Below are 16,974 nucleotides of genomic sequence, written 5' to 3'. Positions count from 1 at the left end.
ACATTTACATTTTTTGCAAGTGAACAAAATTTACATACTAATATAATCTACTTTATACAGTGATCTCTATTTATTTTAAATTAAATGCCCAGCATGCCTTGGTTTAGCCACCCAAACTAAGAGCACCTGTATTTGCATCTGTTGGTACTATATCTATCATTAGAAATCTGTCACTGGCTACATAGAAACTCCTCTACACTATCTGTTCATTTTCAGTCATGTGGCAGGGATTGTTGGCTGTAAAGTGAAATTGTGGCCGAGTGGAAATTACTTCTTTTAGCCTCATTGCCAACAAATGTCCCTGAAAGTCAGAATTGAGGAGAGATTTATGTCCCCACAGAGATTTACAGAGTGGACTGGAAGCCTCATTTAGTTAGTCTAAGGGGATGTGATGAGGCTAAAATAGCTAAGAGTGAGAGTGCTTTAATACAATCTGTAGGGGTATTAATATAATCTTGTAAATGTGTTTTAAGCTTTGGTTTATATACTGCCAATAGATTATATACTTACATTCATATTTTCATGGTTTTTTTTGTATTACTGATTGATTTGACAACCAGATTAATCTACATAACATTTAATTATATTCAAAATGAAAATTAGGTCATTTTTGTCCAAAGCTGTTAGATGTTTGTTACCATTTAGTTAACATTATCATGCTAATGTTCCAAATAAAAATAATGAGCATTTGTGGATTAGCATTGGTATTATTCAGCTCAAAGCACAGCCATGACTAAAAGGCTTGAAGATACAAGTCATTAGCTACTTTTGATCGATCACTTTGTTGAAACAATTCATGCATAACTATTGAGAATCTGTCAAACTGTAAAAGAAATATATATTTAAAAACTAATTAACTAAGTGTGCACAGTAAAAGTTGTTGATGGATAAAAAAAAAGTATAACGTTAGTGTAAAATTGTCTGCAGTGCTTTCTAGTTGTTCTGACATTGGCATCTCATTGCCAGCGAAGCTATACAAAAACATGAATTACATATGCTTTATTGTTTGTTGGAAGATGCTTAAACAGATGCTAACAAACCAATGCCACTCCAAAGTGTGCAGCTCACAGCAGATTTAAAGATAAAAACAAAAATATATGGATAGATTGATAGCTACACAGAGAACAAGAAACGTGTCACAAGAATATGAAGAATGAAAAAGAAAAGGCAGAAAGGAGACTGATTATTTCAGACTTTCTGCAGCATGAACTAAACACAAGAGCCTTTCAGAGCTGATGCTCCAGAGGTACCGGCTGAGAAAGAACAGATCACCAAGAAGGAACACAGCAGATCAAGATGATAGGAAATGTCTTCACCATTCAGAGTCATTTTGTTGTGCAGTGGGAGACCACAGCTTCACATGTTTGATGTCTCAGAGCAAGTGAACACTGAGCTTTGCAAGCCAAGCTTTCAGGGCTTTTAGCTAATATACAGCACTCTAGTAAACGGACAGCCTTTTTTCTTTTATAATGTATGCATATTTCCTTCGGCCTACTACTTATTTATAAGTTATGCAAATAAGGGAGAATCCCTACTGTTTCTTCAAACCCTAAGCACAGCCATGGGCCTTTAAGATCAGCCTGCAATCAGTGTAATCATAAGGCATTCTACAGATGAAGAAAAGCTGTGGCTTTATATGTCTAACACAACCAGCCTCTCACAGTAATCATTGCCAGCTGTTTTTCTTTTTTTTTCTGCTCCAAAACTGTCTCAGTGGGGACATTTATTAATGATGATGGGGCACCCCAGGCAATTTCCAAAACTAAAGGGAAGTGCACGCAGGGATAAATCAAAGAAGATGTAAGTGCTGTGATCTGTCAGCTGAACCTGGCCATTTGTCAAGGGAAATCGGAGTCTGAGTGCTAAAATAGAACCCCTACAAACAGTGTCGTGCTCCCTGTCGATTATTGCATCATTCCAGCAACTTTGCACAAGCTGCCATCACACTGATCACTCAGCCTGTGGTTATAGATAAGCAACACAGGTTTTAAAGTATGTGAAAACAGCCATATGCTGTTATAAAAACAGAAAGAGAGAGAGAGATGGAGAGGGAGAGAAGGAGAAACCCATAGAGACACATACACCTTGCAGGAAACCATAAATTATACAAGGCCCTGTGTCTGATTGGCTGAGCCAGCAATCTCAGCCGGATGGGCTGAGTTCATGTTGCCAAGGCAACTGTTGGGGATCCTCCCAGTCACAGCCCTATTTTCTCTGTGAAAGACTATCCATCTTAGGAGTTCATTTAAGAAAATACCTCAATTATAGGAATTACGTTTTCAAAACTTAAAACTTACACTGCTTTGCAAAACAGCTTCAGACTGAAAAATTGCTTCATCTATAGCTGCCCACTGCCTTCAGGGAGAAACCACCTAAACATGCAAACCTGTAGGAAATGAGAAAAAAAGAGAGTGAAAAACTACTGCATACTGGGTTCCATTTATGAATTGATTTACTGCTAATAAACAACATGTATATTTTTCTTTTACTGTAGTAGTCTGTCTGAATTTTAACATTTTTGACATTTTTCTTACACCCCCACCATGAGAAAGATTTAAAAAAAAAGCATGCAAAGGCATGATTATATAATACTGTCCGGGTCAATGGGTACACTAACTAGCAGCAGAGTTTGGCACTTACTGCAGCCTTTTATGTTAAAGTAATGTTCCTTTAAAGTAATTAGAGGAATTCAAAAAACATAATCGCTTTTACTACACTGCTTGCGCGCAGAAGGATATTATTGCATTGGAAGTCACAAAAGCCACCCAAATTGCCTCTGTGGTTCAGTGACCTGACACAATTTATACAGCTGGAAAAAATAAAGTATACTCTCAAGGGGTTGAAGGAGAGATTCTTTGCAGTTTGGGATACATTGTTAAAACATTTAGAGAAAATTAAACCATACCCATCTGATACTCGCTTGGCAGCTACCGTATACCCTTATTGTTATGATGACGATTAATTTTGTGCAAACTATTGCCTTTTAAGTGCACATCTTTAAATATGGTGAATTTTGATGTACCTCATTTAAATTTATTTATTTATTTATTTATTTTTCTTTCTTTCTGGATTGGTGTCCAATATGTTCTTGGGGTGGGGTACACATATAAAAAGAAGCATTGTAACTTCGTTACATGTATATCTTTGTATTACATTCTTGACGCTCAATAAAAAATATATTTAAAAAAATTTATGAATTCATTCATAGCCCTACTTGTAACCCATATTTTCTTTTTTTTTTCTGCATGACATGAAATTGGCATACAAGTTTGGAATGGTTTTGGATTTTATAATGTAAATTATGGAACTCTTACACAAATTGTATTATCTTATCTTATCCTATCTTATCTTATCTTATTTTGTTGTAAGTGCAAAATATGATTTGGCATGATATAGGTGTTTGCTCATTAGAGAACATGATGTGAGTTTTTGATTCACCTTTTAAAAATATAGACATAGAGGAGCCCAAAGCAACAAGGGGATCTGGAATGATAGCTTGAAACAGAAGAAACATTTTACAGAGGAGGTGAATTTATCTTAGCACTGTAAATGTCAAACAGGCCCAGAAATGACTTAAATATAAATAAAACATTTTTTTGTTTGTTCAGTAACAAATATTACAGTAAACAGCAATATAGTAACAAAGACTAATACCATATGAGTGTAAACTCATAGTTGACTTTCTGAGTCCCTGCATTTTACATTATTAAACTGTGTATATTATACCTCACTGTGTGGGTACAGTACAAACACTGTAGCTGCTCCAAGCAATGACGCCAAACCAGAAATGTTCTGCAGCACAACAGCACCGCCTGCTGGTTAACAGAAAAACACATTTTCCTGTTTGCTGCCGTTTTGTTCAGTAATAAAATTTCGCGTGGCCTTTCTGGAAACCACGATTCAAATAACATAGTTAAAGCTTCGTTTTAAATGACGATCACATCATTTCTGATGTATAATAAAAAATCTGTCTCCTTCGACCTGCTTAAAGAAACTGAGCCGGGTCATTAAGCGGTGCCATTTTGGATCATACCAACTGGAAATTGCACATGACGGAATTAAAAATAATAACTAATTATATTATTCAGGTTAAATAAAATATTGACATTTTTAAGTGTTTTATTTTGATATGGCTTAATTCCCAGGGCGGAAATTATTTTTTATTTAAAACCTTGCTTTATTATTACCAATAACATCCCCTTTGATTTCATTGCCATGGTACAGCCTGTGGGAGATATGGCGCTGGGCAGACTTGGTAAATGTTGTCGGTCGTTATTATATGAGCCCTCTAAAGGAGTTTTTTACGGTGTTTTACAGCTAGGCTGGATTGAAGGTTGCATAGGAGGTAAGACAAACAAAAGTCGCCAACAAATGTTGTCACTCTTAAAAGGTAGTACGAAAACTGCCTGGTTTGCATAGCGGGGGAGCTAGCACCCTGTAAAGCAAGCACACGTGAATTAAAGCAAGGTACAGTTGTTCTCTTTGGCTATGTGAGTATTGTGCAAGCTATTCTATGCACGGCTACCTTATCACAGGGACTCGTAAGAGCTTTCTTCTCGTATAGTTATTATTATTTTTGCCCATATATGATTGCCATGTATGGGTAACTGATTATGGATTCATTCACATATTTTAACCACCCTACAGCAAAAAGGCATTTGTTATCGGAAGATGTTATCAAGCTACAAGACTTCCAGCAAAGAAAGCTGGCAGTGGCTCACCATGTCAATGGATCGGAAGGTAAAGTAGTTATTCTTGCCACTGGCCCAGCTCTGCAAATTTATGTCATATAAAACTTACTTTTGTGTAAACCTCACACTACAGGGAATTATATTAACCTATTCAGTCAGAAGCTGCAAAGGAATGAGCTGATATTGCGGGATGATTTGAAGCTTCTCCTTCACCTGTGCCAGTCAGCAGATGACATGCAAATAGCCAGAGATGCCATCTATAGGTAAGTGCAGCATTCATACAGGGATATTTGTTAAAAAACAACCCATCCAAATCTCACTTACCCATTGCTGGCTTGCTCTCATAAGGTATCACACAGAAAACCGTAACTTGTTGTATGGAGACTTCAAATTTGGTCCTCTCTTCATGAGACTGTGCTATGAGTTGGGTCTGGAGAGCATGGCTTTTGCTACAATAACAGACAAGGTAAACTGGGTAACATCCAAACTTGAGTTAAACAACAATAACTAGACTGGGCATATACTTTAGTGTTTGACTAATAACATTTTATTTTCTGCTGTCTGAACAGATCATGAAAGGATTTTTCCACGACACCACATCCTTTAATATAGCCATAGACATGTTGTTCATGAAAGGCTCCTTTGAAAGTAAGTAACAGATTAACTCCTGTGTTTTTTGTTTGTTTGTTTTTCTCCCACAGTGATTATGATATTTATATAATAATGCAAACTTTTAACTATTGCAGATGCTTTGGAGGTTCTAAGAACCATGAGGAGCCAAAGCATACCATTCAACAAAGACACACTCACGTTAGCAGCTGGTACCTGCTATAAGCTGGTAATGTTTCAGATATTTTACTCTTTTATGTCTATTCAACATTACAACCTCATTTATTCTTATATTTGGACCGATGCCCTGTTTTTGTGTTGGTCAGAATACGGCAGAGACCTACCGGATCTGCATCGCGCTCATTGAAGAGGAACAGACCAGAGGGCAGTTCATCCCGAGGCATACTTACTGTTTCGCTGTAGCACTAGCACTTCGAAGAGTGAGTTTTACATTATGTACCTCTTTTGCATGAAGTGAGATATAGCACATATTTAGAGCATCATTTGTTCTCTTTTCTTTGTGTGTGTGTGTGTGTGTGTGTGTGTGTGTGTGTGTGTGTGTGTGTGTGTGTGTGTGTTTTCCAGGGTGACCTTGAAAAGGCTCAGTCATTATTTTCACAAATTATGAGCACCGACAGCAGATTATGCCAAAACTTTAAGGTAAAGGTGCAGCATGTAAAATGTAATGTGCATTACTTCTTCCTGTCATTCTGTGTAATTTGTTTGTACTTTAGGTCCTAATACTAACAATGTCTGGAGCATTGGCAGAGGCTATTTCTATCCTTTCTGCAGCCATGTTGCCAAAAAGTCCATCTTTTGTAAAAAAGCCAGAGTTTTCTCAGGAGGTGGTAAGTGAAACTACAGCTACTTAAAATTACTGCAGCTGCCAGGCGATTGGTTAGGATTACATAATTGTTGTTAGTGTAAATGCTTACAAGATGAGTGGTGCATTTAAAGTTCTACACATTTTTTGTCCTGTTTTAAACATTGGAAAATCTAGTCCAAAGGAATTTTGATGTATCCTTGTGCTGTTATTATTAATCCATGCTACTCTGAGGAAATGTTACTCAGATTGTTCTCTCAAGCTTGAGAGAACAATCATCTGCCCAAGAGTTGACTTGGTGTCATCCGTTTCAGGTGGATTTGCTACGTTTGCGGAGTCAAGGCAGGCCGCATATAATAAAAGTGGAGCAGGTAGTGACTCAGCTTGAAAGAGACGGTCAGGTGACTCAGCAGACGCTCGATGACATGCTGTGCCGCACGCCCACAGGGAAGAGGAAACCAGCGCCAATAACACTGGAGAGGAGAACTAGCCGGAGAACTCTAAAGCCTCTACAGTCCACTTTACTGTCAGAGTGAGGCTAGAGTTGTCCATTTAAACACTCTGACATTTCCCAGATTTGACTTTGATGTTATAAACGCACTCATATGATATTTAAGGGCCCTGACCAGCAGCCTATTAAAACACGCTTGTCCTCGCCAGTGCAGATACAACAGCCCATAGCATTGCACCTAAAGAAGCAAAATTGCCAAGAGGAAAGTTTATTTTTCTACTGCATCAGCATCATTGACAGAGTCTATGCCATCTTCAATAAAGAACACTTTAATATTTTATGTTAAATGTGTTTAAAATAAATTCACAGTACCTGTGCATACTCTTAGACTAATGAATTATTATGTGAAGGCACAAAGCAACACTTTTGTGAAAAGGTAGCTTGCCATCTTTAATGCTGAGTCATTTGACAGTCTTGTGTCATATGCATTAACTATCGTTAGCTACCAAGCAATCAGAAACAGGGACAGGTTTATTTGTAAGGCTCGTTTGGAGGTCATAAGTGGGTTTTCTGTTTGTTGGGGGAGAAGTGTGTTATGTGTATGAATGAGTGCTCAAAGACAGATTTATTAAAAATCTAAAGTTTTGGGGGGTGTTGCTGGAATCAAATGATTTTGCTTTCTCATACTTTCTAAAGAGGACACTGGCGATTGTAAAGAGCAAACACTGGGTATGTTGTGAGTTTTCCCTGTAGTCGACACTAGATATTTCCCACATCTTTAGTGTGGTTTAAAGGTTTAGTGTGTCTTATCTATATGAATGGGGGGAAAGTGGGCCAGATCTGTGAGTCTAAAGACATTTAATTACACATTTAAAAATCCCTGAGATATCTTATGAGAAAAAGAAATTCAATTGTAACTGTACAACTCAGTGTTTCTACATGGCCTGTACTATGAAGAATAAAAGAAATGTGTTACAGAAACATTTGTTTTTTAAAGGAAAATTCTATTTAGTAGATACTGAAAAAGAAATTGAGATTTCTGTAATTTAAACATGTAATTTAGTTGGGAGAGGTCTTAAATGGTACTAACCAGCCACAATACTGTGGCTAGTCTTGAGTGTACACTCCCAGCACCTAATGCGACAACTTAAAAATAACATTACTTTAGTAGAAAATTATTACAATGCCAACAGATGGATGTGAAATGCTAGTATTTCTACTGTAACAGCATAAATTAAGTACAAATGCCAACCAAACCCGCCCGTAGGAATTTGCCCGGATGTAAACAAACCGTGACGTACATCAGACCCTTCCCACAATGCAATGCTTACGTCTATTTAACACGTAAAGAGGCGAAAGACTGAGCTGCTAAATTAACCTGAACACACCGGTTGGACAGTTTGGAAACAGCAGAAAGAGAGCGTGTTTGTTTTTTTGTTTATGTGACTGATTTTGAAGTTATATGAGGCGGTGCGGCGACATCCTCGCCTAGCGGCCGCTGGTGGCGGTGCTTTTTAGCGTTAGCTTGCCGGTTCGCTGGGACTGTCATAAGCCGTGTGTAGAAGCTCCTCGTAACATCGGGCAGCTGACCCCAACTGGAGCAGACAAAGGAAAGAAAATAATTTATTTTAAAAAAGACGTATAAACTGAAAAAGATATAAAACTATTCGAAGGGACTGCGAGGTCGGAGTAAGATGGTTAGAAATTAGTTTGCTGGGTACTGTTACATTAATTTAGAGATTCATATTTGGGTGTTTGGTGGTCTGACATTTGTAAATACTGGCTTTGGTTAGCTTTAGCAAGCGTAGCTAGAAAAACACAATGAGCACCGAAGAGACGGCAGCGCCTACAAAATCCGCTCCGGATGATGATGGAATGACATGGTGGTACAGATGGCTCTGCAAAATAGCTGGGGTTTTGGGAGGAATATGTAAGTAGTTGTCAAAGTCTTATGTCACTCCTCGAGTAAATAACGTTATGTCCACAGAAACCCAAATCCTGCCATGACAACACGCTTAGCTTTAGTTAATACCACAGACTGTGCACTATGACCACTGCTGCTGCTGTGTGCCAGGTCACGACATTTACTTATTTTGTGTGACAGCTATGTGATTAATCTTTACGCCGTAATTGATACTGTTATGTGACCTCCTCAGTATGCAGATGAGGGGCAGCTGCAGAGTGACATGGCATTTTTTTTATAACGTAACATCTGTTTTAGATTGTGAATATGCCGCAATTTAACTGCACAGCCACTAAACAAAAGCTTTGTCACTGCTTTGTCCCCCTCGCTGCAGCAGCAGCCACTCCTGGGCACCGTCTGTTTGTTTGTTTTTTCATGCCATAGCAGCTTGTTCTGCCAAAACGAACCGCGGTGCACATACTCAGGTATTCCCCTCAGGAGTTTCATGTGAGGCTTTTTATTTATTTATTTATTTATTTATTTATTTAGTTATTTATTTATTTATTTAAATATAACTGCTGGCTCTGCAGTTTTTGCAGTATCCCTGATCCACCCTTCCTCTCCCTGTATCCATCTCTCCTTCACAGTGACACCAGAGTCACCGTGGCCGTATCACATTAACAGCTGCATATTCAGTGGCTTCTGTATTATTAAGGAAGCTGGATTGTCTGAAGGTGCAGTGGATGAGTTTCAGCATGAAGCTGCTCTGTGGTGTTATTTGGTTTAGTTACCACAGTGGTGAAAACTGCAAGACTTGAATACTCTCTCAACTCCACCCTAAAAATACAACTCTGTGTAGACATAGATTGGGGTTCTGCACTCAAGGGTTTTCACGATTTAGTGCAAGGTGGGTTTTTTTATTTATAACATTAACTACTGGCAAATAACCTTTTGCATTTCCTTTTTGTTGTTGTTGTTGTTGTTGTTTTGCAGATTTTGCAGAGCTGAGAGTCCTGTCCTCAATATTACTTAATACAGTATTTAGCATAAGATTTAGAAGCAGTGAGATTTTTTTCAGATATATCTTCTTTTTAAAAAAAATAGCTGTGGACTTCACATATGAAGTAGAGCAGGGCGATATGGCCAAAAATATTTATCACGATATATATTTGAAAATTTGCAATAACGATATAACCGACAATATAATTGATGCGAGACAAAATACAACTCCACAACATTACTAGCGCAAAAAGACAACCTTCCACTTATTTTCACTTAAGAAGCTGGTTTTTATGTACATTAAAGCTTTATAAAAATGTAACAGTGCAAATGCAAATTCCTTGCTGAAAGTTTAACCAAAAGGCATTTCCAGTAGAAATGGGCTGACATATCCTGAGCATAACCATGTATAATATCCACTGAAGTTAAAAAGAGGTGCTTTGCAACATTAAACTGCAGTGTGCAGTACGTATTTTTCGGACCATAAGGTGCACAGGATTATAACGCACATTAAGCGAAACAAAGCAGTCAGATAAATCAAACTTTATTAAACTCATTCTTCTTGCTTCCTCCACTTCTGTACCATTGTTTCATTAATGTTGAATTCTCTGGCAGCTGCTCTATTCCCATGTTGTTGCAGTATATTAATGACTAACCTCGTATTGTGGATGGATTATCTCAGTTGTTCTCCTGACTGAAGTTTGGTCCGTTTACAGCATCCTGCCATGCGATTGCATTTGTCTCTAACCATGAAGAACCTTCACGTTAACTTTTATAAGTGGAAAAGTGTTAGTGTTCGTCCTCCAGCTTCACTGTTTATGTTATGCTAACATAGCTGTGTCGCTAGCGATCACGTAGCACATCATTATATACCAGCTAGCCCAACTTCAGTAACCCTACAAACGTCACTGCTGTTTAGTTTCCTGTCTTCATTTATGTTGGAAGTGATAGCAGAGCTGTACGTTTGATTTTTTTCAGAAATCTCTCAGTCAGAACATGCAATATCATGCTTAGGTAACTAGCGAAACTAGCGAGCTAACTTCCGCTAGCTTCCTGCTAACTTCTAACTCCGTTAAATGTAATAACTTTTGTTTTCATGGATGGCTGGAAGTTAAACTTTATAGTTACACCTGGTAAAGCAGCAATGCTGATCGTTTTATTAAAGATGAAAGAATTTAGACAGTTTTTAACTCTAAGTGATGCTGCAGTGTTGTTTGACCTGAAGTAATTTACACCATTAGTTCATTTTCTGTGTTAATTGCTTTATTTCACACACATCCGTGATATGTGAGATGCCAAGTTGGATACATTAGAGCCTGCCAGAAATCCTTACATGTAGGAAGTAGACATGGCTTTTTTACACAGCTTTTGAACTCACCATTTTCTACTGAGCTTTTGGTCTGTCTCATTTTCTGCTGTACACATATTTATTTTTTTTACATACAATAGTGGACCTTCTGCGTCTTAGCAGTGGAAAATCTTCCTCACACTGAGTAGATGTTGTCTATCATAATCACTGTGGAGAAATGCTGCGAGTGAAAGGATTAAAAGGTTTCAAACAAATGCTAGCCAAAAAGAGGGACGCGGCCTCAGTTATGATGCAGTTATTATTAAAACACTCTGAAACAAATTCTCTTGTACATGAAAAAGGCAGCCTGCTTTGATTTTTGACCTGATTTCTCTCAAATTTATTCTGTGTAGTTAATCTTTGGGCCAGGCCTTGTTTCATAATCGCCCTTTCATCGAGATAGGCGTGCTGTATTTGACCAGTTTATTTGATTTTCGTTTATTTGTTTCAGAACAAACACAGAGCACAGTTGTAGCGCTCACGAGACCTCTTTCATTCTGTGTTTGTCGTCCTTTTGCATTCGTAAGTTTCATATTTTCCACGTCACTAAGCAGCTTACACATGACAACTTTCCCACACAACTTTCGACACTGAAGTGGCTGAACTGTATTAACAGCTTCAGCCGGATGTATGGGACGGATTATTTTCTCTATCACGCAATGATCTGCTTCTGTGGTGTCATAATAACAGCCCTTTGCTTTGTGTTTTGTCCTGTCCAAATCATGCAGCCTGTGCCATCTCAGGAGTGTGGAACTGTGTCACTGTGAACCCTCTAAACATTGCTGCTGGAGTGTGGATGGTGTAAGTCCCATTAGTGTCGCACTTTTGTAATATTCACATGCCACACAGCTAGATAGTTTAAAGGACAGTTTAGAGGTGGAAATGCAGTAAACATAATACCAAATGACCTCTTTTTAGGCAACACTGTGTGTTGGTGATGTAGCGCATTCAAGGACAATCAGAAAGTTGCCTTTTCTGGTCCAGTTTGTGTAAAGTAATGATTAAAAACACCAAATGAAGAGCCTTTCAGCGAACTATACATTGATATTGAGCAGAAGTCTCATATAGCACCTAACCACACCTACTCTAACAAAGGAGGTATGAAGAGTAAATTGGAGCATCTTGCGCCAAAGTGCCTTAACAATTCTTTATTTTAGGTAGGATTTTTAAGTTATAAGCAGGTTAAGTGGTAACTGTATCTCCAATTTGGCTAGCTGGCTCACTGTGAGAACTTTGTTGTTGTTTCCATGACAGCACAATACGTCTTTTCCAACTAGCTGCTGCTTTTAGTAAAAGGAAAGGGCAAAGAATGATTTCCTTGCCGTGCTTACGTATCCTCTCCTTCCTTCTCAAGGTTGAACGCCTTTGTGTTGTTCCTCTGTGAAGTCCCGTTTTGTTGTCAGTTCATCGAGTTTGCTAATGCGGTCGCAGCTCGTGCAGACAAACTCAAACCCTGGCAGAAGGCCTTCTTCTATTGTGGGTGAGGATGATTTATGCCACTGGAGACAGAAATGAACTATATGGGGGGAAAAATAAAAAACATTTGGAACTTGGGTTTTCTGATAGTTGTGCACATCGCATATAATCTTGGAAATGTACTTAATCAGATTCAATGACTTTGCCTGTTCTCAGGATGGCTGTGTTTCCTGTATTCTTGAGTTTCTCCTTTACAACCTTGTTTGGGAACGCCATCGCCTTTGCTACAGGAGTGCTGTACGGCCTCGCTTCTTTAGGCAAAAAGTAAGAAAGAAAATATAATGCATCTGAAATATCTACACAGTACAGACTGTGCAATAACGTGTTTTTTGATATCTCACCCACATTATATCCCATTGAAACAGGCTCTCACATTAAACATTAAACGTTTCATTATAACAAGTTATCATGTTTTTAATCTCAAGTTTAAATGCTCTAACAGTTCTAATGTGATTTATGTGGTTTCTTTTGTTGTTGTTTATTCACGTAAAGTAACTTTTCACTTTTCAAGATGAGCTGTCCATTAACCTTGCAGTTAACAGTGTCATCTATTCCTGTCATTCTTTCTTTCTTTTTTCCTCCCCACACTTCCCTGAACTTAACATTTTATTATTACCATCACTCTCCTGCACCCCTGTCTTTCCTTTCCCTCCTCTTCCAGGGGAGATGCAGTGACTTACGCCAGACTGCAGCATCAGAAACAGGGGGATGAAGAGAGGATGACAGGAACGACAAACGGGGCTCCAGAGTGAGGCCTTTTCACCAGCTGTTGTTTCTTTCCCTCCTCCTCTGTTCTACACTTGGGATTTTTCTCCTGTCCTCTATCCATCCTACCTCTTTCTCCGCACCCTTTTCTTTACTAAAATGTTACATTCTTGTTGCGCTCACCTGCAAAACAGATTCAGCCTGTTATTTGGTACTTGCCCTATAAACGGGATTCATGATTGTGACCTGATCACTTATATTTAAAACTTAGTTTTTATGTTTTGTTGTGTTTTGCTGGTTTCAGTCATACAGCCTTTATTTTTCTCTCTTTCTTTTTTTTAAACTGACGTTGTTGTCGCCCATAAAGCCTTTCAGGAAATCTGATCAGAAATTAATGTGATTGTAAATTGTACATATTTGACTTCAGGTTATTCACTTTGACTTTAAGGCTGCAGTTCAGAGTTGTGTGTCAGAGGAATTCGCCCCTTTGCATTCTTTGCGTGTGAGTGTGCCTCCCTGCTGTGGCACCGTGTCTCAATGCAATTTAACAACCGTGTGGCCAGAGTGGGTATACTTTTGTTTTGGGCACAGCGTGGTACACAGTGTCAGCAGTGCAACACATCAGCGGGTTAAAAAAAACAACAACAAAAAAGTTATTACACTTTAATAATGCACAATGTCCCGAGGTAAAGAACCGCGTGTATCAGGAGCAGGAATTGTAGCAAACAGAGCTGCCCTCGTAGAGCTGGGAGAGTGGAATTATTGCCTGGAAGAACGTGACTCTTTTCTCAGCTGTCCTCAGATCAGATTCGTCACATTTTGGGATTCTCTTCAGCCTCAGGAGGCTACGTTTGCAGCTGCGAGGCATGATGTGCATCACACATGTGTCAGATCACACTTCAGTAATACTCAGAATCAGTTGGGGAGGGAAGCCTTCTCAAGTTGCGGATGAGCCACAGCTCATCTAGAGAGACACAGGTTTATTTTCTGTATCCTCTGAAGGCTGAGACCGGATCTGCTAGAGAACTTTGAGCTATGTTTACTTGCGCGTTGCACCGGCACAAACTGGGTTTGGCGTTCAAAACAAAAAAATAACACTGTCAGCATTCACAATGACACTGCAGCGACAAGATTGCATTTAAGTGGTGCAAACTTTTGCGACTGGCCCTGTTGCGTATGTATTTCTAGAAGTTTACTTTCTCAACGCACAAAATACAAGGAGGAGAATATTTAAATCACATGATACACAGTTTACTGCTACCTGCGGCAATATTTAACGCAGAAAAAACACTAACCACACTTATAAATACTATCTGAGGATTTCACTCATGTGCGAATTTGCTTCACTTAGTAAGTCTGGACGATAAAAAGCGATTGCGGGGATAAGCGCTGTCACTCCAGAATGTATTATTGTATTTGAGAATGTTAAGGACTATTGTCTTCTGACGATAATTAACATTCCTCTTTGGTTTTACTGAGTTAACAACATATGATTTGCGTGTAATATTTTTGTATGTGGCTATGTTTTGATTTCATGACCTTTTATCAACAATCTAGAAATTTCTAGACCAGGAATGTCAAAGTCATTTTATGTCATGGGCCACATGTGACTTGTTTTTATCTTAAGTGGGCTGGACCTGAAACTCCTTGTTCTGTCAGTGTAAAGACATTTTACTACACATTTAAAAATCCCTCAGATGCAGAAAAGTGCAGATTTTTCTACATGATCAAAAAATGTTGCTGTAGTACATGAACGAAATGCATGAGCACAAATAAATGTGTAAAATTACAGAAAAAAATGTTCTGGTAACTACAAAACTGAAGGATTGTGCTGATTCTAATGTGGACTCATTGTAGAAAAAAAATTCTGCATTTAATAGTGAAAAAACGCAATCTTTTCTGTGATTTAATTGTTTATCTATTACTTAATTACTTTAGGGTAGTATGGATGGCAATCGGGGAGGTCCTTATGTGTATAAAAAGCTCTAAAGCTCATGAAAACACAGTTAAAAGTCTAATATCAAAGCCATTCTGTGGGCCAGATTGGAGTCTTTGCCGGACTGATTCTGGCCCCCAAGCCTTATGTGTGACATCCTCAGTCTAGGCACTTAATGTCTGTCAACCAAAACCTTTTATAAATCTCTGGCCAGTGATTTCAGTAGCATAGCTTCTGAGCACACACAGGTCTAAACTGCAGCTTGACGTCATATTTGAGGGATATTTTTAACATTGGAGAATGTATCTGGTGCATCCAAAGATAGAGACCTTTTATCTTTATTTTTGTTTTGTGCTTTTTATACATTAACTTTTCAGTTGGCTTAAGTTCAGTTGAGGTATTTGTGTAGCTTTCAGTTGAATGGCAAAACCTGCTTGTGCTGCTAACGGACAAGAGACCAGTCGCCAACTTGTGGCATGTAGATTTTGTGAAACGTCATGAAACGAGGAGCAAAACTGTGCACTCATTTGGGAATCTTTGTGTAGCTGGGGTTTCTTTTCCCGCTTTAGAATCCGTTAATAAGTATCTGCTGATTTCTTTGTGTCTGACATACTGCTCTCTTATGCTCTACCAAAACCCATCCACAGTTTAATGAAGGGAAGTGTCTTGATTCAGGGAGTAATTGGTCTGTATCCCACACAGTCACCACCGCAATGGTTTCACTCAAATGAGGTATGCAGTGCTCACCAGTGTACCGTGTGTGTGGTTTGTTTTTGGGCCTTGCCATTGTTATTTTAGCAGTAATAAGGATGGAATAAGTGTTTACACATACCTCTTACAGCTGTTTCTACCTTAAGTCTTGACTGAGTGAATTATTCATACCATCACCATCAGCTCTCAGGTATCATAGTTAACAGTGCACAGCACACACAACCAGCCTGTGCGTAGGTCCTAGTCGAAGCCTGACTCTACGATTTTACTGTATCACCCGAGTCAACGTGAAAAGCATTTTGTCATGCAATTAAAACACACACAAAACAGCCTTCACACACATCCAATCCAGTGATATGCTAAAGTCTAACACTATAAAAGCGCTCCACTGCTGTTTAACACTGCTTTCTCTGTCCACGGCCATCCACAACAAAACAAATTGCTGCAGGTGTTGAGTGTATCTTGTGCTGTAAGGGATATGTGAATAATGTGTGTTGTGATGTGAATCCTGATCATGTTACAAATTAGTGAATAAACAAAATTGCTACTACTGCGTGGTGTTGGCTTCTTCTGTACCTTTTTGTATCACTCTCAGGTTTGTATTTCTTCTATCACGATGATCAGGTCAAAGTTTACATGTTTATATTAATGTCAGAGCCCATCTAACTTAGTAACTGCAGTTCTGTCCTCTGTCATTTCAAATATTTCGTGTATAAGACATAATAAAAAACTGCTTTTTACCAAATCCTCTTATTAGGTAAATACTGTACATGACATGCATTACTTATTTAGCAAAAATGACGGCCTAACATCTCCACTTTGTTCTCATCTGTCCAGAGGACTTCCAGAAATCTTGTAGTTTGTTCAAATGCAGCTTTACAAACTTACGTTGTGTTGCCATGTTCTTTTTAAGAGAAGAGGCTTTCTTCTTCTTGTTTAGTTGCTTTCTACTTCTGCTGTCAAAAGTTTTCTCATATAACATCCTAACTAAAGAGTTGGAGATGTAGCTCTTTTGCAGAGTAATGCACACTTTGACCTTGGGGTCATCCACTCGTGGGAAGATTGGCAACTGTGTTGAATGCTTTTCCACTTGAATAATCTTTCTGACTGTAGAATGACACGCTATTTCTAAGTGGCTGTATAACCACACCCAGATTGACTGGCATTGACAAGATCTTTGCTGATGTCAACAAGCTGCCAAAACTTCTGTTTTTTAATGGAGATGCACACACCTCCTGAGCTTCTCTATAAAAAGTGGGAGAAAGTATTAAGGATGTGTTTAGTATTCACATGCTGCTTCTTAGTTTTGGTTTGGTTTCTGT

At 38.6% G+C, this 16,974-nt stretch overlaps 2 protein-coding genes across 3 annotated transcripts; both read left to right on the top strand.

Moving 5' to 3' along the window:
• Positions 1-4,212: 4,212 nt before the first annotated feature.
• ptcd2 (pentatricopeptide repeat domain 2) lies at positions 4,213-6,921 on the top strand. Of its 2 annotated transcripts, XM_085464120.1 has the most exons (10): positions 4,213-4,345; positions 4,648-4,740; positions 4,825-4,954; positions 5,040-5,157; positions 5,261-5,339; positions 5,438-5,529; positions 5,627-5,740; positions 5,886-5,960; positions 6,035-6,148; positions 6,438-6,921. In XM_085464120.1, exons 1-10 carry the CDS (start codon positions 4,216-4,218, stop codon positions 6,657-6,659), a joined length of 1,167 nt encoding a protein of 388 aa, XP_085320246.1. In that variant the 5' UTR covers positions 4,213-4,215; the 3' UTR covers positions 6,660-6,921. The 2 variants fall into 2 exon arrangements, with proteins under 2 accessions (XP_085320246.1, XP_085320245.1); XM_085464119.1 differs by lacking the exon at positions 5,886-5,960 and having other exon boundaries at positions 4,224-4,345.
• Positions 6,922-7,831: 910 nt separating this feature from the next.
• On the top strand, positions 7,832-16,202 carry cacfd1 (calcium channel flower domain containing 1). Its single transcript, XM_085464121.1, has 5 exons — positions 7,832-8,504; positions 11,553-11,625; positions 12,179-12,304; positions 12,457-12,564; positions 12,962-16,202. Exons 1-5 carry the CDS (start codon positions 8,396-8,398, stop codon positions 13,050-13,052), a joined length of 507 nt encoding a protein of 168 aa, XP_085320247.1. The 5' UTR covers positions 7,832-8,395; the 3' UTR covers positions 13,053-16,202.
• The last annotated feature ends 772 nt before the right edge of the window (positions 16,203-16,974 follow it).

The sequence above is a fragment of the Copadichromis virginalis genome, linkage group LG7 (assembly GCF_057382275.1).
Source record: "Copadichromis virginalis isolate Kocher_CV1m ecotype Utaka linkage group LG7, C_Virginalis_male_GT1.1, whole genome shotgun sequence".
Taxonomy (NCBI): Eukaryota; Metazoa; Chordata; class Actinopteri; order Cichliformes; family Cichlidae; genus Copadichromis; species Copadichromis virginalis.
This window is presented reverse-complemented; position numbering and strand designations above follow the sequence as displayed.